Source organism: Lonchura striata, chromosome 25 (genome assembly GCF_046129695.1).
Source record: "Lonchura striata isolate bLonStr1 chromosome 25, bLonStr1.mat, whole genome shotgun sequence".
In the NCBI taxonomy this organism is placed as follows: domain Eukaryota; kingdom Metazoa; phylum Chordata; class Aves; order Passeriformes; family Estrildidae; genus Lonchura; species Lonchura striata.
Genome location: NC_134627.1, coordinates 2,758,239 through 2,778,961, shown reverse-complemented (window position 1 = coordinate 2,778,961; position 20,723 = coordinate 2,758,239). Strand labels below are relative to the sequence as shown.

At 49.7% G+C, this 20,723-nt stretch overlaps 1 protein-coding gene across 1 annotated transcript in view; it reads left to right on the top strand.

Moving 5' to 3' along the window:
• The window catches only part of MYO1D (myosin ID), a 113,830-nt gene that overhangs the window by 33,021 nt on the left and 60,086 nt on the right, over positions 1 to 20,723 (top strand). Inside the window, exons 10-13 of the mRNA XM_077788271.1 lie at positions 8,055 to 8,278; positions 9,879 to 10,023; positions 10,483 to 10,587; positions 17,779 to 17,892. Of these exons, the coding sequence (XP_077644397.1) occupies positions 8,055 to 8,278; positions 9,879 to 10,023; positions 10,483 to 10,587; positions 17,779 to 17,892 (588 nt within the window). The remainder of the gene's footprint in view (positions 1 to 8,054; positions 8,279 to 9,878; positions 10,024 to 10,482; positions 10,588 to 17,778; positions 17,893 to 20,723) is intronic.

Genomic DNA, 20,723 nt, shown 5'->3' with positions numbered 1-20,723 from the left:
CAAGGACCAGCAGCTCCATGTGGGGGGGATGGTTGGGAGCTTTCCCAGGGCTGGGAATCTCATCCCTGTCCCAGAGCATTGGGGGTGTTTGCTGCAGCTGTGGCTGAGCTGCGGAAGGAGCTGCAGGGGGAACCTGGAGCTGAGATGTGGCTGCATCCCACACCTGGGACCTGCTGACGCATGGCTCCTTTGGTGATTTTTCTGTTCATTATTGAACACACTCTTGTTAGTGCCAGCTAATTAATCTCAGAGTGGGACCCTTCTCTCTTTCCATCCTGTGGAATATTGTTGCTATTAAGCGAAGCAGTAGAATGAACATTGTTCAGCTGATTTATGTGAAAAAAGAAAACAGCTCTCAGCAAATGCAGCAGCTCTTCCCCCTCACTGCTCTCTGAGGTGATCTGGGAGAACAGGGAGCCTTTGATTTAAACCCTTTGCCTCAAACCTTTATGGGATCCGCATTTACTCAAAGTAGGAAAAGGCAGATCACAAACTGGGGCTCTGGGCGAGGTCTGAGCTCCATCACAGCCCTGCCCTGGAGGAGGTGCCCCTCTGGGGCAGTTGGGGCTGGGGTCACTGGAGGTGGGAGCGTTTCTCCGAGGCCCCGTGGCCGCCGCACGAGCCTCCTCTGCGCTGGCACGTAAATATTTAATAACCTGCCCTGTGAGAGCCTTCAGAGCCCGGCAGGGAGCTGCGTGCCTGCCTGAATTATGGGCTTTGTTTAATTCTCACCACTTGGGCTGCCTGGAGGGCAAACCATGGGCTGGGGCAGATGGAATATTGATCATGGAGCAGTCCGGGCTGGGCTGAAGGAGGGTGGTGGGAGAAGGTGTTTGTGGTGCAGCAGGATTGGGGGAGTTTTCCAAGGTTTGTTTCCTTGCAGAACTGCTCCAAAATACAACTCTGGGGTTTTAATTTAGCTGAGCTGGGTTTGTTTGCTGAATCCTGGTCTCACTCATGTGTTTGGATTGGGAGCTGTGTGGGTTTTCTTCTGCACTTGCAGGGATTGCAGCATCTAGGTCAAATCTAGATTATCCCCTTTTCCATGGGAGATGTGCAGGCTGCATCCTGGGCCCACCCTGGCTGTTCTGCTGGCTTTCCCTGGGCTCTGCAGGGCCCATTTCATTGTTTTCCTTTATTTCTTCAATTTTTTTTCTCTTTATTTTGATGGCACATTCAGAGCATGGAGCAGCCTGCAGACGAGGCTGTAATGCATAGATGGGTGTGGAGGATTTATGCTCTGCTGAGGTGATGGGTGTGATCTTGGATGTGAGGTTTCTTTAATCTTAGAAACTGTTGGAAGCTAAATGAGGTTTTTAAACTGATTCTAAAGGTATGTTCAGATCTCCCCTGCCATTCATCTGAATTTTAATTTATTAAATTTTAATCAAAAAACAAGTGAATTAAATATTCTTTAGAAAAAAAAGTCAGCACTTCCCTTAAGCTGGGATGTGTCTCTTGCTTTGGCTGAATGCTTTTTGTGCAAGTTCCTGATTTAGAAGCTGCTAAAGCAGCTGCTGCACTGGGAGTAGTGGGATCATCCCTTGGAATACTGCTGGGCTCACTGAAGCCAGGGCTGTGCAGGAGGAGATCCCTTGCTCTGGAGCTTTTCCTGTGCCCAGGGGTCACTTGCACCTCTGGGTTGGCCTTAACTGAGGGAATAAAAAGGACTGGAGGAAAGCTGTGGCTGCCCCATCCCTGGGAGTGTCCAAGGCTGAGTTGGATGGGGCTTGGAACAGCCTGGGATAGTGGAAGCTGCCCATGGCAGGGGTGGCACTGGATGGGCTTTAAGGTCCCTTCCAGCTGGGGTTTGGGATTCCATGGTTGCTGTTTCTATGAAACATCCCATTTAAAAAACTGTGGAATTGGTAGAGTGAAGAAAGAACAGCAAGGAACTTCCTCACTGGGAGCAGCCATATAGAAATAAATATTCTTTGTAATGGTCAGGAGTTTGAGCTGTGTTCAGACTTTGTTTTTCCAACTTTTTCCTTTTTCTCTATCCCTCTTTCAGCCTTTTAGTCCTGATTTCCATTGCCCCTTAATTTTTTCTCCCCTGAATTTTAGGAGGACAAAGCATAGAGAAGGAAAAGGTATTGAAAGAGGTGAGGAGACCATGGGTGGGAGCTGGATGGGGGAATGTTGTTTGGTTTATGGTGCTCTTTGGGGTTTTTTTTTAAGCCAAAAAACTCAATTTCTTTCCATTTTCAAGATAGTCATCATTGCCTCTGCTCTTGTGTCCATGGTTTGCTCATGGACCCTTCCCTGCCTGCTCACACTGAGGAATCAGCACATGCTGCTGGTTATTCCCCTCCCCTGCTGTGTCTCCTTGGGCCTTCCTCCTAGAGCCATCCACTCCATGTCCTGTCCCTCTGCTCCTGCTCAGCCCCTGGGCTCCACCGACTGCCCTGGAGGCTGCTCCAGAGGGGTCACTTGGAAAACAGCCATCAAACGGTTCTTTGGGAGCATCCTCCACCCCCTCCCTCGTGCCCCACACACATTTCCACCTCCTCATCCCTCTGGGATGCTGCCAGGCCCTCCTGGGCTCCTCTGCCTGTGGTGCTTGGCTGGCAGTCGGTGGCTCTGTGTCTGCTGGTTGGGATTTGGGATCTGGGGAGGCAGATGGCTCTGGAACTGGAGCTGAAGCCGTTCCAGCAATGTCACTCTGATTTCAGGCTCTTTCTGCCCTGCAGCTGATTTTTCTTGAAAGATAAAGGAACTCTGCCTCGTGGAGACTCCTGCTCCTCTGTCAGCTTGGCTGGGAGCTGGCTCGAGCTTCAGGAGCTGTCAGGGCAATCTCAGGAGGTCAGGCAGGGACAGGGTGATCTTCAGTCTCATTCCCATGGGAAATCAGGTTAACCAGCAGGGAAAGCCACAGGAGGGGGGAAAGGGAAGTATGGATTTATTCTTGCCTGTGGGAGGGATGGCACAGGGCTCTGCCATCCCAGGCTGGTTTACTCTGGCTGTAAGGATGCATGTTCTGATGCCCCCAGCTGGCTGGGATGTGGCTGGATTGAAGTGGAAATTCTGAGCTGCCTGTGACTGTCAGGTCTCAAAGTGATGATCTACTGGATCCCTTTGGAACTGGGCATGAAAATCCCTTGGATCTTATCTTGGGTGCAGAGGCATAAAGGGGAGAAGCAGAACCCTGGATGCACAAGGTCTTCTGTTGGGGTTTGGGCCTCCTTGGCCCCCAACACACAACAGAGCAGTACCTTTGCAACAGGAAAATTTGTTACAGGCTGTGTAAACTTCCCTCTGGAAATTCAATGTGTTTAATTTCATTTTACAGGGCTCAATGTTCCTGAGTTATGAATTGGAGGTGGGGGAGAAATGAAAAGGTGCATTGGGTAGAGCTCTCCCAATAATCAAACCTGAGGAAGGTGTGAGTTGGCAGAAACACTCCATCCTCCTGGAACTGCTTGTTCTGGAAATGCATTGGCACAGGGTGCCCAGAGAAGCTGTGGCTGCCCCTGGATCCCTGGAAGTGTCCAAGGACAGGTTGGATGGGGCTCAGAGCCACCTGGGACAGTGGAAGGTTTCCCAAGGCAACCAAGGCAGAGGGTTGGAACTGGATAATTTTTAAGGTCCCTCCAACCCAAACCATCCTGTGATTCCAGGATTCTGTGATCCTTGTTTGTCTGGTCTATGTTGCTGCTCACAGCTACACAAAGTACCTGCCCAACAGAGAGTTCTCTGCTTTGACACCTCCTCTTGTCCCCAGGATTGACCATTCCATGTTTCTGGAAGGCTCCATGGGACCGTGGGGCAGCCAGGTCACCGTGGCAGCTCAGCATTACTAAGCTGCAGTGAGCCCTGCAGTGAAAAAGAAAACCACCAAGCCAGAAAACCAGTTCATTTAGAAAATATTTGTCCCCCATTCCCTCAGAGAAGTTTGTCCTTCCCTTTGACTGTTTCCTCACCTTTGAGGCACTGCCGTGGTGCCATGGAAGGTCCTCACTGGCAGGGGGTTCTCCAGTTATGACAACTTGATTTGAGAACATGCTTTTCATTAATAGTTTGCTGTGTGTGTAGCCAGGGGCATGCCTGAGCTGGATAATTGGATGTGGGAGGCCAGTGTTTTTACAATTGTGACACCTCCTGCTGTGAAGCCAGTTTCTGCAGCGATGCAGCTGATACAACATTGGGGCAATCTGTTCCAGCCTTTGTTCCAGGGATGTCTGACTGGTGGAAGAAGTAATCACAGTGAGAGACTTCCCTCAACAGGGTGTCTGCTTCCAGCCCAAGGAAGCAAAACCAAGACCTTGTTCTGTCTCTCAAATGGTCCAGGGACTAGCTGACAGAAGTGAGGCTCTGCAAAGTCTTGAGCAGCTTACACAGGTTCACTGTGTGTGTTCTTTTCTTGAGATCTTCTCTAACAACCAAGGACTGTTTCACTGTGGCCTGGAGCCCTTTGTTCCTCATTTCTGTTCTTACTAAATTCAAAGATGAGAAATTGGCAGTAGCGTTTTACCTGGTTGATTTTGTTTGTTGTCCATCCAACCCTTACAGGTACATTTTATGCAATCTCAAGCAATCCAAATCTTCTTTGCTTTTCTTTAAAAAAAATTCCCCAGTACTCTTTGGGTGCTTAGTTTTTAAATCCTAGCTGGTGATTCTGTCAAATCCAGAGTTTCAGAGCCTGCTCTGCCCTCAGACAGGGAAATGTCAGCTTTAATCCAGCCTTACACATTTTGGGTGAAATCCAGGCCTTGTGCAAGCCTGGTTTAGCCAGGAAGCTTTGAGCCTTGAGCTTGCCAGCAGCTCTGAGGGCCTTTGCATGGCTGAAGCTGCACCAGCTCTGAGCTAAAACCACAGTGGTAACTGAGTGGTATCAGTGGCTGCTGAGCACAGCACGTGTGCAGGGCGTGCTGCCTCCTCTCTGTCTAATGGCCTCAAAAGGAATAAATGAGGAACATGTTTATTATTTAATCTGCACACAGGGATGAGATTCTCAGTCCCAGCTCCCTGGGTTTGGTTGGCGTGCTCAGTCCAGCACTGCTGGTTTCTGCTGTGGCTTTCGTGCTTCCTGCCCTTGCCTTTCCCTTCACTGTCCCGTGTCCTGCTTTGCCTCCCCAGCTCTTCCCTCAGCCACTGAAATGCTCTTTTCCCACACCCTCCCTGGAGAGCAGCCCTGGCAGGGGCTCAGGCTGGTCCAGAGCTCATTGCCTTCAGTCACTGGGGGTGTGTTGGGTTGTTCTCAGAATCCCAGAGTGGTTCGGGTTGGAAGGGACAGTCAAAACCATCCAGTCCCACCCCTGGCCCTGGGCAGAGACACCTTCCACTTAGAAGGGATCTTCAGCCTGCAGAAGGGGAGGTTCCAGGGAGAGCTCAGAGCCCCTGCCAGGCCCAAAGGGGCTCCAGGAGAGCTGGAGAGGGACTGGGGACAAGGGATGGAGGGACAGGACACAGGGAATGGCTCACAGTGCCAGAGGGCAGGGATGGGTGGGAAATTGGGAAGGAATTGTTCTCTAGCAGGGTGGGCATGCCCTGGCACAGGTGCCCAGAGCAGCTGTGGTGCCCCTGGAGCCCTGGCAGTGCCCAAGGCCAGGTTGGACAGGGCTGGAGCAGCCTGGGACAGTGGACGGTGTCCCTGCCATGGCAGGGGTGGAACTGGAGGATCTTTCAGGTCTTTCCCAACCCAAATCATTCTATAATGCTGTGATTCTATGTGGGCAAGATTGTGCAGGGTCTGGTCTCTGTTGTGCTGTGTGAGAGCAGAAATGGTCTCCACTGATGAGTTTGGTGCTCCATAAAGTGCTGGGTGCTCAAGAACTGTCCAGGCTCAGCCAGAGCTCCATGGGCTGTGTCTGTAGGGAATGGGAGATGTCCCCCACAGGGACAGCGAGGCCAAAGTAAAATGAGGAGAGAGAACTCTGACAGAGGTTGAAAGAAGAGAGCTGTCTGCTTTTGAAGGGTTTGGGACCCAAAATCTCTGTGTTTCTCTTTAAACTTGGGATGTCTAGAGAGGAGCAGCCCCTCACAGCTCTGCACTGGTTGCTGCATGAGCTTTTCTAGGCTGCATGGCAGGATTGTCAGTGAAGCTGCCAGGAGAGCCTCTGACATCAGCTTCACAAAGCAACTATCATGTTGAAAACAGCCTTGGGTAGTTAATTAATCCTTCTGTAAATAGAAGGCTTGATGTGCACCAGCAGTGCTGTGGGATCTTTCTCAGAGGGAAAGTCTCTGACAGGAGTGTGGTGAGCAGGGCGGCTCGATATCCTTCCAGTTAAATTCTGAAAGGGAAAAAAATACAGTCTTCTACTTGGTGGGTTGTGCTGGAGGGTGAGTACAGGTGGGGAAGGATCCCTGGGGAATGCCAGGGAATACCAGTTCCTCTGCTTACAGGATGGCAGCAGCACCTGCCTCCTTGCCCTGCCTGAGGCTCCTCCTTGGGAGCTGGTGCTGTGCACTGTCATGTCACACTCAGGTCAGCACTGGAGCAGCCTTCCAGAATCACTTCCCAGAGTGTCCTCTGGCAGGGGGTGCCAGGAAAAGCCCAGGAGCTGCTGTGTGTTCTGTTTGTGCTGCTCTCCAGGCAAAATACAACTCACAGTGACACTGGAGAAGCTTCCCATCCCAGAAGTTTGGGGAATATCTTTTCATTTGCATATTTGTTTGTTTTTCCACACATGACCAGAATAGATATTCCCCAGGCTATCTTCAGAGCAATTTTTTCTTTAATCAGACTCTGAATTGTTTCTCAGTAATTGTTCTCAATTAGCACAGAATCATGGAATGACTTGGGTTGGAAGGAACTTTAAAGTTCATATAGTGCCACCCTCTGCCACAGGCAGGGACACCTCCCGCTGTCCCAGGCTGCTCCAGCCCTGTCCAGCCTGGCCTTGGGCACTTCCAGGGATCCAGGGGCACCACAGCTGCTCTGGGCACCCTGTGCCAGGGCCTCCCTGCCCTCCCAGGGAACAATTCCTGCCCAATATCCCACCTAACCCTGCCCTCCGGTGTGGGAACCCCCAGACTGGTTTAGGGGTTTTGTGTGGTGGTAAAGTTTCTCTTCTAACTTGTGCTTCTAAAGAAAGACTTTGCAGCTTCTTGTTGTTTGGTCTTAAGGCAGTTTATTGCTAGTTATCTAAAAGATTGTGTTCTCGGGCTGTGGCTGTTTGGTTAGCAGCTTAGGTAGAGACACACACACTCCTGACACCCTCTCTGTCTGGTGTTTTCTTCTTCTCTCTCCTTGCTTAGGGTTGCTGCTAGCTTTTATATGATATATTACATGTTATATGTTTACAGTTTTTCTCCAATACTTACTACCTATGTTACAAGATGCTTTTTTACTCTAAGCTAATCCATAAGTGCCAGCATCACCAAGAACATGGAGGTAAGGAAGAAGAAGGAGGAAGAACAGGATCAGCCCACTTTCCTCCATCTTAGAACTTCTGACCCCCATGTACAAAGTAAAACCCCCCCTGTACAGGTGCTAAAACCCCCCTGTACAATACTAAAAATTTTTCCCCTCTACTTTGAAACTACTGCTATACTATCTAACCCTTTGTGACTGCTTGTTCCACCTTCAAAGTTGGTAACTCATTCCATGGCTCAAACTCAAAATCACAGCTGTTTCCAGCTGCCCGCCAGGGTCTAAAATGCTTCTGAGCAAGGCCTGGAACCTCTAAAAATGTCTGAGGGACATTTTGAGTTCCAGCACTCTGGCAGTGGGAGCCAGTGCTGTCCCTCCATGCCTTGTCCCCAGTCCCTCTCCCTGCTCTCCCAGGCCCCAGGACTCCTGGAGTGCCTGGCAGGGGCTCTGAGCAATCCCTGGATCCTTCTCCTCTCCAGGTGAGCACCCCCAGCGCTCCCAGCCTGGCTCCAGAGCACAGTTTAACCATTTCCATGGCCTCCTCAGCTCCATGCTTTTTCCATGTGGAGATCTCAGTCATAAACACGGTGTTTTTCAGTCATATTCTACCTGAATTTGGTTGGCACTGGGAAGTCCCTTCCCTTGAAATAGAATCATAACTCTGTGCAGTCCGGGAAGAGTCTGGAAAGCCAAGGAGTGTGCTGCGGCGCCTGCTGACGCCGGCTGTGTGTCCCTGCAGGTGTGGAGGGGCACGCTGGCCCGGCTGCGCTACCGGCGGACGCGGGCGGCGCTGAGCATCGTGCGGCACTACCGGCGCCACAAGGTGCGCGCCTACCTGCGCGAGGTGCTGCGGCGCTTCCGCGACGTGCGGCTGCTGCCCGACCGCGGCCGCGCCATCCCCTGGCCCGCCCCGCCCAAGGTGCTGCTGCGCTTCCAGGAGGCTCTGCAGGACATCTACCGCAGGTACGGCCCCTGCCCCTCGCGCCTGCTGCTTGTCCTGCTGCCGCGGCGTTGAGCTTTGGTACCTTTCGGCTTCTGTGCTGCTTCAGTGGGTGGGTCTGGGCTTCCTATTCGGGGATGCTGAGCTCTCTGCACACAGCAGGGAGACAAAACAATTCCCTCTCCAGCTGGGGACCAGGGACAAATGATCCAAATCTCAGCCCGAGAGCACAAACAACGTGGGCTGAAGAGAGAGAAACAAGAAGGATGGGACTCCAAGGGCTAAAGCTGGAATTGGACAATTAACTCCAATAAGCAAATGGAGCAGAACTGATAAAAGTGAGAGACCCCGTGACCTGTGGGGCATTTTGTGACCATTTTGGGTCACCTGGGGTGCAGCCCTGGCTGGGCTCTGGTGCTGCCCAAGGTGAATCCATTGAGGCCTCCTGACAAATCCCTGCTTTATTCTTTAGCTACTCCAGTCTCTGTTCTAGGGCAGCCTTCACAAGGCATCAGTCCCAGGGACATCTGGCTGAAGGACATGATTTGAGTGTTGCTAGCTTTGTGCCCTTGACCAGGCAGATAATTCTGATCCAAAGATTTATTGTTGAATCACAGGATGCTTAGGACGTTAAAGCCCATCCAGTTCCACCCTGTGCCATGGGCAGGTTGTTCCATTGTGATAAACATTGTGTTTCCCTCCTTGGCCCCTTTCTGGCCTTTCTGATTGGTTTTCAAAAGAAAGAGCAGCTGCTCTTGGATGAGGGGGAGGAGAAAAAGAATCTTCTGGATTTCCTCAAGATCTCTGGTAGTAACCTAGTGGTTTTTTTTGCAGTAGGATGAATGATGTTCCCCTTGTCACCCATGTTCTGTGTGCAGAACATGTTTGTACCTTCATTAAACCTCCCAGTATCTAAAGGCTGGTGATTTTTTCTCTGAGAAGCTGTAGGCAAACTAGTTACAATTCCAGTTTGAGAAATGATGACTTCTGGAAGTGGCTGAATAGGAGAAATGTTGGCTGGAGGGGCTTTCAGAGACCTCCTGTCCAGCCATCAGCTTGCAGGGCAGTTCCAGCAGCTCTAGATCAAGTCAAGCTTTGTTATTTTCTCCAGCTGTCTCTTTCAGGAGAGACATCCATCCACCCACAGCCTGTCTGGGGAGAGAGTCCTGCTTTCAGAATTAGCTCAGTTATCAGAACTACAGAATTTTAGCTGCTAAAAAGCCTTTTTATAGCCTTAACCCTGGAGTTCTATTGCTGCTGCTGAAGGCTGGGGTGTGATGTGGGGCAATGCGTGGGCCACCCTGCCCTGTTCCATGGTGCAGTTGAAACTGAGGGGCCAAATTCAGCTGTTAGAGGAGAATGGTGCTGTAAACAAGCCCAAAAATGGATTTGACAACACTTGATTGCAAACAGATGCACCGTGGTTGACCTGTGGGTGTGGGATGGGGAGTGTGGCACCCAGACCTGTCAGGGTTGGAGGTGAGACATGACTTTAAAACATGAACTGACCTTTGCAGCTTTAGGAATGCCTGGGCAGGACTCTGGGGGTGTCCTGCAGCAGGGCGAGGTGCAGGTGAGGGGGGTCCAGGCTGGGGGCTGACCCAGACCCTGCTTTGGTGGCAGGTGGAGAGCGGCCGAGCTCATCCGGAGCGTGCCCCCAGAAGCGCTACCTCAGCTGAGGGCCAAGGTGGCTGCCATGGAGCTGCTGAAGGGCCACAGGGCTGACATTGGCCTCCAGAGAGCCTGGCAGGGGAACTACATCGCACTGGTGAGTGACGGGGACCTGGGCTCAGCGTGCTGGAAGGGCCGAATTCGGGAAAGTGAGCATTGGTTTCTTGGGAGGACAAGCAGTTAGAAATTTCCTGTTTATATGGCTCAAAGCCTTGACTTCCGCTGCCCTAGGAGTGATTTTTGTGAATCCTGAGCAGCACCAGCAGCGCTAAAGCAATGCCATCAGCTGTCTCTGCAAAGGGGCAGAACCAGGCTTCACTGGGAGACTAAAATGCTGGGTAGAATGGAAAACATCAGGGACTGAAAGAAATTCTCTCTAGGCGGGTTTGATTGCTTTCCTTTACTCCATCCGTCCTTGGAGCATTTTGGTGTGTCAAGGTTTGGTTTCCCAAAGCACAGAAGGGTGGAGGGAGCCACATCCCAGCCACATCCCAGCACTGCCAGCCCCTCTTCCTTCAGCCCAAGAAGGGTCCTGAGCCTGTCTCTGCTCTTCCAGAAACCAGACAGCCCCCAGAGCTCAGGCTCCTTCACCCCCGTGGCCAACGAGCTGAAGCGCAAGGACAAGTACATGAACATCCTCTTCTCCTGCCACGTGCGCAAGGTAACGGGGCTGCAGGGCCTGGGTGCCCAGGGAGCCAGCAGCTCACCCTGGGGGTGCTGGGACAGCAGCTCAGAGCAGTTCCAGGGAGCTGCATCGGGCATTTTTGGGTGCAGCAAGGTTGGGGGGCTGCTGGGGGCCTCATCACATCAGAGGTACAAATAAATTGTTGAGTCCCTGCTCATGCAAAGTGTTGGGCTTGAATGGTCTTTAAGAATCCTTCAACACAAACCATTCCATGATTTCATAAGAAAATCTCTTCATTCTGCATAACTAGTTTGGGTCTGACATTTTTTGTAGCAGAATTTAGGGTTTTTTTAACTTGGTTAGAAGGTTTAAATAGCTAATTAAAAAAACAGACTTGCTTAATTGTTGCAGGTAGCTCCTAATGATGCTGGTTTAAAAGATCTGTCAGGAAAGGATATTTTTAATTTTACAAAGCCAACAGACAAGCTCAATTTTAGTGGCAGGACAGCACTGTGGATGTTCAGGTGTTTTTAAGAAGCTGTATATTCTTCTTAATTGTAAATACTGCAGCTGGTCCCCACGTGCAGAGTTATTCCTTATGATTCTGCAGATCTAGACAATTTATTCTGCAGCACAAAATCTCACTTTATAATAAAACTTTGCAAGTGGTAGTGAGTTGTATTGTTTATTCAACAGTGATTCATGTTCATAAAAATAGAAATCTCTAATTGCTTTCTGAGCAAAAATACCTCAGTGGAGTTTGGTGTGGCTGTGACCACGTTCACTGGGAGGACAGGGTTCACAGGACTAAAGGAGAAGCAGGCCAGTCTGAATCCAAATTTCCTCTTTACAACCTCACAGCACTTGGGCTGAACCTCCCTGAGGGACAGAGAAATGCAGAATTCCCCCTGGATTTTTTCAGGTTAGGCTGAAAACAAAATAATTCCTCTTCTGACTCATTTAATGAACTGATTCCAGTTGCAGTTTCTGGCTAAATTGGGATAACTGTAGAAAGGACAATATTCAGTTGTTAGAGATGTGATGATGGGAATTGTGGGTTTGGGTGGGAATGGGATGATGGTGAGGGAATCACTGGGGTCTGTGTGTGATGGACACAGCGTGGGAGTTTTATCTTGCTCACTGTTGTGCAGCTCTCCAGCCTTTAAGTCCTCGCGTTTCTCTTGCTCCTGGTTCAGCTCTCAAGGATAATCTCCTGTGCAAACACAGGGCAAAGCAGATTCCTGAAGCACAGATCCACACTTTATCCTGTTCCCTAACTGCCAGGACAGAGCTCCTGCCTTCAGATAAGTGTCAGAGCAGCATTTGTTGGTTTTTGGTGTATGGAGAAATCCCTGAGCATTCCAACAGGCCGTGTTTCTGTACTGTGACTGTGCTGGAAAAATCCAGTTTTTGTGAGTTTGTTGCGTTGAGATGCCAGCACTTCAATAGTAGAAGCAGAATGGGGAAGGAATAGGTGTTAACCACCATAAAGTGGGTTTCTCCTGAGCCTGAAAGTCTTTCAGTGCTCTCAGAGGCAAAGCTTTAGTTGGCTGTGGGTGATGTGGGTGCATTAAAAGGGCAGCTGAACTGAAATCACAAATATTGCAGGGTTATAGACTTGCAGCCGTGTGGGTTTTAAATTATCTTGTAACTTCTTTTAACTTTTGAAATGTTAAATTGTTGTTGCTTTCTTCTCGCGGAGAGGTAGGACTTGATCCCCTGCTGGCCTGCTAAGTTAGGAATTCCTGGCATGGCTTTGGAGCCAGCAGCACTTCCCATCCCTGGCAGTGCCCAAGGCCAGGCTGGACAGGGCTTGGAGCAGCCTGGGACAGTGGAAGGTGTCCCTGCCATGGCAGGGGTGGCACTGGGTGATCTCTAAGGTCCCTCCAAACACAAACCACTCCATGTCTCCATGATCTCAGACTGCAGCACTGTGCCATCCTCATGGATGTGTAAGCCTGGTGATTCCAGAGCATCTCCATGTCACAAATGCAAACCATCCCACCCAAACCCACACTGGGATGTGGCTCCTCCCTCAGGGAACTGTTTGTCCTCTGCTTGCACAGAGAGGAAATGTCCGAGTGAGCAGAGCAGGGAACACAAACAGTGCTGAAATGTGAAGGTTAACAGGACAAGGATTTGACATTTGAGAATTTAGCATTTCCCTTTCCAAGCAAGGCACTTCCTCGGGTCATGTTTCTGGGTGAAACACTGGATCTGCAGACTAAGCACCAGTGAGAGCTGGTGGGCAGGGAGTGACTCTGCTCCAGCTGCAGGAGCACAGGCCGGGAGCAGCCTTTGCCCTTCACAGGAAACAATTTCCATCCTAAGCTGTTTAAAATGAAGGTGTTTCTCTTGTCAGAAATACAAGTTTTGGCATCCTGCCTCTTACCCCAGAGTAAGGGCAGGCCCTGGGTGACTCTCAGTGCTGGGGCAGGGGAATCTCTCCTCATTGCTGCATTCTTCCCTTTGAAGTTTTAACAAATAAATTACCGGGTTTCTTCTCTTTAGCCCTGGCTTCCGCATGTCCTGCCTGTTGGGTTATGGGCTTTTTTGGTTTAGAGATGGAGTAACTGAGAGGTGTTTTAAAAATTTTTATTTTATTTTTAGTTTTATGAAGGCGCATATATATATACACACACCTTCATATATGTATCTATATAATTTATATATTATATATATTTTTATATTGTGTATACGTATATACATATATACATATGAAGGTATATATATGTATGAAACAAATATTACCTATAAATCTATTTCCCACATTAGCAAACCTTATTGGCCCAAGGTAGCACTTGGTGCTGGGACGTGCAGCCTGGCCCAGTGCTCAGGGCAGATTTGTCTCATCTCTCATATTACACCTGGTTCCTGTGAGTTTGTAGGTTGTGTTTGTTCTCTGCTGAAAATTGGCTCATGTGAAACTTTAACTGGGGCCTGCAGAGTGAATTACAGAAATAAAATTGTAATTATCAGGTGATTTCATTGCTTCCCTTAAATAATTCTCCTGAACAAAGCAGCAATTCACAAAGAAAAGGCTGCTCAAGTTCATCCATGCTGTGTTTTCATGATTCAGCTTATTTGAGGATTCTTGAGCAAAAACTGCTGCTCCTGCTCTTCCCTGAGGGAAGAAGGTGTTAGTGGGAAGGTGTTAAAGGGCACTTTGGTGAGCTGGGCTGAATGCTTTATATCTGAAGCATCATCAGCCTTCCTCTGTGGCTTCCTTCAGGTACTGAGTCATAAACCACACGTGAAGTAGTTGTTAGCTGTCAACAGCAATGTCAGGTGTCAGCTCTTGGAAATGTTCCAGCTAATGCACTTCCTTTGCACAGAAAACAGATTAAAAGCAAAAATACTGGACAACTTGAGCAGACAGAGGTCGAGCCCAGAGCTCACCTATTTAAACACATTTATGAGTAGAGCACACCCTGTGACCTGTCAGACATTGGTTCATTAAATTCGTTGACATAGAATTTCTTTAGCTGATGACTAACATTGATATAATGAATTCTTCAGGATCTAATTCTTCAGAATTCTTCATTGATCTAATGAATTCTTATGAATTCTAGAAGATTCTAGATCAGGAAGAACTTTTTCCTGGAAAGGGTGGTCAGGCATTAGAAGAGGCTGCCCAGGGAGGTGTTGGAGTCCCCATCCCTACAGGTGCCCAAGGAGCACCTGGACATGGCACTCAGTGCTCTGGGCTGGTGACAAGGTGGGGATTTGGCACAGGTTGGACTTGATGGACTGGGAGGGCTTTTCCAATCTCAATAATTTTGTGTTTCTTAGTCTAAGAAGTCAATTTATTCCAAGAACTGCTCTCCAAGTTTTGAGTTGCTGGTAAAGTTTTCATTGCCTGTGTGGGGGCCCAATTTCAGCAACTTGAGCTGAACAATAATGGGGTGCTCTGGAGCAGTTTTTACAGGAGGGCTGTGAAGAGGCTTTGAAGCCTTGCTGGGGGAGGAAAATAGACTGTGTGGTTGCTTCCCTGCAGTAGGTACAGGTAGAAGCAGGTCATTCCTGCCTATGGAAAAATCCACCTTTTCTGAGCATTGTGGTGCTCTTCACTTTTTCAAAGGAAATTTTCAAGATTTTTGCCTTAGGAGAAACTAAATGCATATTTCATGCAAATCTCCAGATTTTGTTGGATCACCTAGGAAACAGCTCTCTCTATTTTCTTTAGAATAAGGCTTTTCTTCTCACTTTTCCCCTGTCGCTTGTGGCACCAAGCTCCGTTGACAGGATCATCTCTTTCAAAGGCTGCTGCCCTGCAGTATCCAGAGGCCACTGACAGAGGCCTGAAAAACCTCATTGAAGATTTTTCAGCTCTAGGCCAGATCTTCATTTCCCCCACAGGTTTGTCAGGAAGCTAAATCAGGACTGATTCACATTTGGATCAACAAGATATAAATACAGAATGCCCAGAAGGTGCAGAGAACACAGTGCTGGGAAGGGCTGTTCTCCAGGAGGGAATGAGCTGTAGCTGAGAACAGAAGGCCTGTCCTTACTCCTACAAGCCCAGTAGTGGAATTTGAACTGGTGTGTGAGTCTCTTCTATGCCTGCTCCCCAGTGGGACAGTTTTTATTTTAACCCACAGCAGGTATTATTTACACAAATGAATGAGGCACCTGGAGCCTCTTTTGCTTGGAAAAAGCTGGAATGACATGAGAATTTGCTCCTCAGGTGAGATGAGCTGCTGGGCCTCTCCTTTGGTACATTTTTTTAGCTGAATTTTAATACTAAAACCAGCGGGGAGCCATGAGAAAGTAGTGGGATTCAAAACATGCCTGTTGAACTCCCACAATATTCCACTGGCTTGGAATACACCTTTGGGATGCTGGTCAGCAGGGGCTGAAGGTGAGTCCAGGTGTGCCAGAGGCCCAGGACACCTGGCTTGGGTCAGCAATAGGGTGGCAGCAGGAGCAGGGCAGTGACTGTCCCCTGAGCTGGCACTGCTGGGGCACGTCCAGCCCTGGGGTCGGTTCTGGGCACCTCATGATAAGAAGGAACTGAGGGGCTGGAGCGTGTCCAGGGCAGGGAAAGGATCCGGGGAGGGGCTGGGGCCCCAGGAGGGGCTGAGGGAGCTGGGGGGGCTCAGCCTGGAGCAAAGGAGGCTCAGGGCCCTTCTGGCTCTGCACAGCTCCTGCCAGGAGGGGACAGCCGGGGGGTCGGGCTCTGCTCCAGGAACAGGGACAGGAGGAGAGGGAACAGCCCCAGGCTGGGCCAGGGCAGGTTTGACTGGATATTAGGGAAAATGTCTTAACAGAAAGAGTGGTCAGGCATTGGCACAGCTGCTCAGGGCAGTGGTGAAGTCCCCATCCCTGGGGCATGTGGCACCTGGGGCCAGGGTCAGTGGCAGCCTTGGCAGCGCTGGAGGAGCAATTAGCCTTCATGATCTCAGAGGGCTTTTCCAGCCTTCCTGACTGTGACAGCTGAGTGTGCTTCCCATCTCTGCTTCCCAGGCAGCAGCCACAGGACTTCCTGCCCTGGGGTGACTCTGGTGTCACAGCACCAGAAATCTGCTCCCTTTGTCACTGGGGGTGGGTGTGGACAGCAGCCAGGCAGGGTCATGGCAGTGCCCAGGGAGTGCTCACTGTGTCAGATTCTGCAAACAAATCGCAGTCAATCAATGCCCCAGCATTGATCTGAGCTCTGAGGGGCAGATCCAGCCCCAGGGACTGGACTTTGCTTCAGTTCCCAGGACCTGGAGTGTGGAGAGCCCAGAGCTTCCCCAGTTCCTGGCTGAGGAACCGGTGCTGCTCTGCTCCAGCACACAACATGTGGCACCAGGTACTCCTGACCTACTTTCTCAGGGCCATTCAGTGTTTCATAGCCTTTAGGCTTTTTTCTCCCATTCATCTGCTTCCTAAAATAATCCTGGTTACTCAGCATCTCTTCCTGTGAGACTTCCCAGGCCCTCAATCATGTTCTTCAGCTTCTCTGAACCACCAGAGTCTTCTTCACACTCACTACCCTGGTCCTTCACAGGCTGTTGCAGGTGAGCCCATGGCTCCCAGGACATTATTCCCATGTTATTCCTTGCCTGTGCCAACATTCTGCTTTTTCTGAGCTGTCTCATATCGTTGTGCCAAGATCTTTCCAGAGCTGTCTGAAATCATCCTTGGTTGCTTTTTCTGAGTCAGTGCCGTTAATGTAAAGCTGTCACAGAGCTCCCCAATTTGCATTTTTTGCCTTTATCTGCTCCGAACTTTATCACTCTGCTGCCTCCTGACTGAGGATATTTAAGTTCTCCCGTTGTCTCCTGATTTCACCCCGGAAAATCCTATTTATGTTCATCCTCCTCGTCACGTCTTACCCTTGTCTCCCCTTCTCAGTTGATTAGTAAATATCTCAGTGACTGTGATACACTGATGACTCTGGTTTTGCCTCGGTGAAAAACAATTTCTACTTTTTGTCCTACTTTCTTAGGCACTTCCAACAAACCTTTGCATCCTGCCTGGTTAGTGTATAGAGCTGAGGGGCATCCAGCAGCCTGAGGTGGAGCTGCTGGAGCTCTCCCAGGCTGGGAGAGCTGGGGGTGCTCACCTGGAGAGGAGAAGCTCCAGGGAGACCTCAGAGCCCCTTCCAGACCCTAAAGTGGCTCCAGGAGAGCTGGAGAGGGACTTGGGACAAGGGATGGAGGGACAGGACCCAAACCAAGGATGGCCCAAAGCCTCAGGTCTGGACTGTGCCAGCCCCTGGTGCAGCCTGGCTCTGCAGGGCAGGGATTCTCCATGGGACCTTTGGGGTGCCAAAGGCTCATGACAATGTGGGGACAACAGCCTGGGATCAGGCTCCACTTGGAGAGGGCTTGAACGTGGCTGGGGAAGCATCTGGCCTTGGTTTGAGTGAAGCCCTGCAATTTCCCAGGTGCCACAGCTCTGCTGGATAACTGGGAATGTTGTTTCTCTGTCTCTGTATAATGGGATTACAGGGACCATGTTCCCTTTTCAGTGGCCCAAGGTCCAAGGAGAAAACCTGTTTAGGAGATGTGTGAGTTTGGGATATTTTTGTGTGAGTTTGGAGCATTTTTGTGTGAGTTTTGGCTGTTGGTGAGTTTAGGGTGTTTGTTTTGTGTGACTTTGGGGTATTTTTGTACGAGTTTGGGGTACTTTTGTGTAAGTTTGGGGCATTTTTGTGTGAGTTTGGCACTTAGCACTGCACGGTTTCGTTTCCTGTGTTCCTGCAGTGATCAGTGGGATTGACAGGGTGTTTCTGTGCAGGTGAATCGCTTTAACAAGGTGGAGGACAGGGCCATTTTCATCACTGACAGACACCTGTACAAGATGGACCCCATGAAGCAGTACAAGGTGATGAAGACCATCCCCCTCTACAACGTGAGTACAGCACTGGGGATCCTCATCTGAGCTCTTTCAGGGCAGTGTCTTTACTCTGTAGTTCCATTTTCATATCCATAAAACGTAAAAAGTCCTTGAGCTGCAGTTTCTAATATATTTAATGTGTTTATAACAGCCGTAGTGCAGTTATTGCAACACCAAAGCATCAGGGTGGGATTGTTGGGGTGCTCTGGGCAGGACCAGGAGTTGGACTGGATGATCCTGGTGGGTCCCTTCCAACTCAGGATATTCCATGATTCTATGATTCTATGATCATATTAGCTTTTAATTTTGGTGCATAAAATAAAAGCTGAACCCCAAACTGCCTCTTACACTTCTCTAGTCCCTCCCTGTTTGTTTGCTTTGCTGTGTGCAGGATCCTTGCCCTGGCAGGGGTTGGCATTTCACAGCAGCTTATGGCACTATTCCTATGTCTCTGAGGGTTTGTTTGATCCTTCAGGTTGTGCTTGAATTTATTTATTTTTATTTTCTTATATTTGTTCATGTTTAATGTAAATCTTCTCAAAGCTAAACTCAGAATTACGGTGAGGTCTAGCCTTGGGGGTAGCAGGGTGGAGCTGCCAGGCAAAGGATTATCAGGGATGGAAGGGGTGGGCAGCACCTCATCTTTGCTCCCAGCATCCTGGAGCAGGGATTCAGCTGAGCCCCCCTCAGCCCGAGGTGACAGTGCTCTGGTTATCTCCAGCCTCCAGAGCCTGCCTGGCTGCTGGAAATGCCCTGCACGCATTTGCTGCCATGTTTGCCTTTGGAGAAGTGACAAACCTGGCATTTCTGTGTTGCTGGGAGGGCCGGGATGGGATTAGGGTGAGGGTGCAATCTCATCTGCAGATGAGGAGGGGATGATTAGCTCTGGCTGCATCCATAATGTTGGGTTTAGAGTCTCCTGCCCTCCTTGCTGGGCATCAGCCTCAGCTGAGCACCCAGCACAGCGTATCCATGGAGTAGCTACTCCCAGTAGGAATCCTGCTGCAGCAGGCAGTGTCTCCATGGCAGTGCCTCTTGTTTTGAAAGGAAGGTGCCCTGAGCAGCTGTTTTCCTGGCTGCTGTGCTGTCCCAGCACTGCTGTCCCATGCTCTGAGGGGCTGGCAGCACATCCTGCTGTGTGCCCAGGGGCTGTGTGCCTGTGTAAACCAGGGTGCACACAGCCCCAGCCTGGTGAAAACCAGAGTGCAGATACCCCCAGCCTCCCAGCAGAGCTCAGACACCCCCACACTCACAGCCTTTTAGCAGACCTGACTTTGCAGGTGTTCCCAGACAGGTGCTTTTTGGTAATGTAGACATGGCAGGATTTTATCCATCAGGATTTCTCACCATTGGTTTCTCCACCCTTACCTTAACCAGAGGGTCTGGGTCACTGAAATTCACTGAGTGAAGGAATAATGAGAGATAAATCTGTGTTTATCAAGGTTTAGAACAATGTCTGTTTTACCTGTGTGCCTGATGGGTGTAAAGGTGCAGACTGTACATTTACAGCAGCACAAGACCAGATCATTTGTTGGTCACCTGAACATTTCCCTCTGAAATCTTTAATGCCTTAAACATTAGAGCTAATCAAGTCAGGTATAATTTCAGGTTACTGATAGAATATCTGCTACTAAGAAATGTCAGTAAATGTTGTTTTTCACTAATAAAAGATATATCTAAAATAGAATATCCATTCTTACAGAGAGCACTAATGCAGGCTCTGTGGTGGTCCTGTGTTGGCTATTTTGGCTCAGTGTTGGTTGTATTTTTGGCTCTGTATTGAATTTTTGGCTGTATTTTGGCTCAATATTGGTATATTTTGCCTCTGTGTTGGTCCTGTGGCTGATTTGCAGTTCCTCAGGACAAGAGCAGTTAATGGTGTGTGCAGGTAGGTCTCTTGATCTGAGAATTCTCACATTTCTGCAGCTATAAATCAGTTTTATTAGTAGATCTGTAGTTATTCCCTTCAGTAACCTACCACAAGGAATCTTGGCCAGACAGTTTCTTGGACCTGAGCAGGAGTCCTTGAGATTCCAGGGGTCCTGGAGTGTTTGGCACAGGAGGGATGGGTCCAGGAGGTCCTCTGCTGACCCATACATGTTGTCAAGGTAATGTTCCAGGGTGGAAATTTGATTAAACCAAGCTTTGGTAGATTCTGTGGTGTAAAATTGCAGCTCTGTTGGCCACAGCCTCTCCCTGCACCTGCTCCTCCTGCCCTGTGTCCCGGGGAAGAGCCCCAGCCCTGCCCGCACTGCTCCAGGCCTGGGCTGGGCACTGGGCCTGCTGATGGATCCAGAGCCCCCTGAGCTGCAGGAAGGGGAGAGGAGGAGAATTTGGGGTGCCTTTGATTTATACACAGGACACAAAATATTTCCTAGAATAATGGAATTGAATTTGGGTTGGAAGGGACCTTAAAGCCCATCCAGTGCCACCCCTGCCATGGCAGGGACACCTCCCACTGTCCCAGGCTGCTCCAGCCCTGTCCAGCCTGGCCTTGGGCACTGCCAGGGATCCAGGGGCACCACAGCTGCTCTGGGCACTCTGTACCAGGGCCTGCCCACCCTCCCAAGGAAGAAGTTTTTCCTAATATCCAATCTAAACCTACTTCCTTCCAATTCAAAGCCACTCCATTTGTATTTCTCTTGCCAGGATTTCTCAGATTTAACTCTGGCAAACAGTCAATCCTTTCAAGCAGTTGTTTGTTCCTCGTTGTAGTTATGTTTCATATTTGTTACCTAATGTTTATATTTGTGTTGGTTTTCCACCCCTGTGTTGCCCTGCACACTCTCCCCATTTTTCTGTGCCTGATCCCTCCTTTCATGGAAGCCCTTCCACCATGTGAGGGA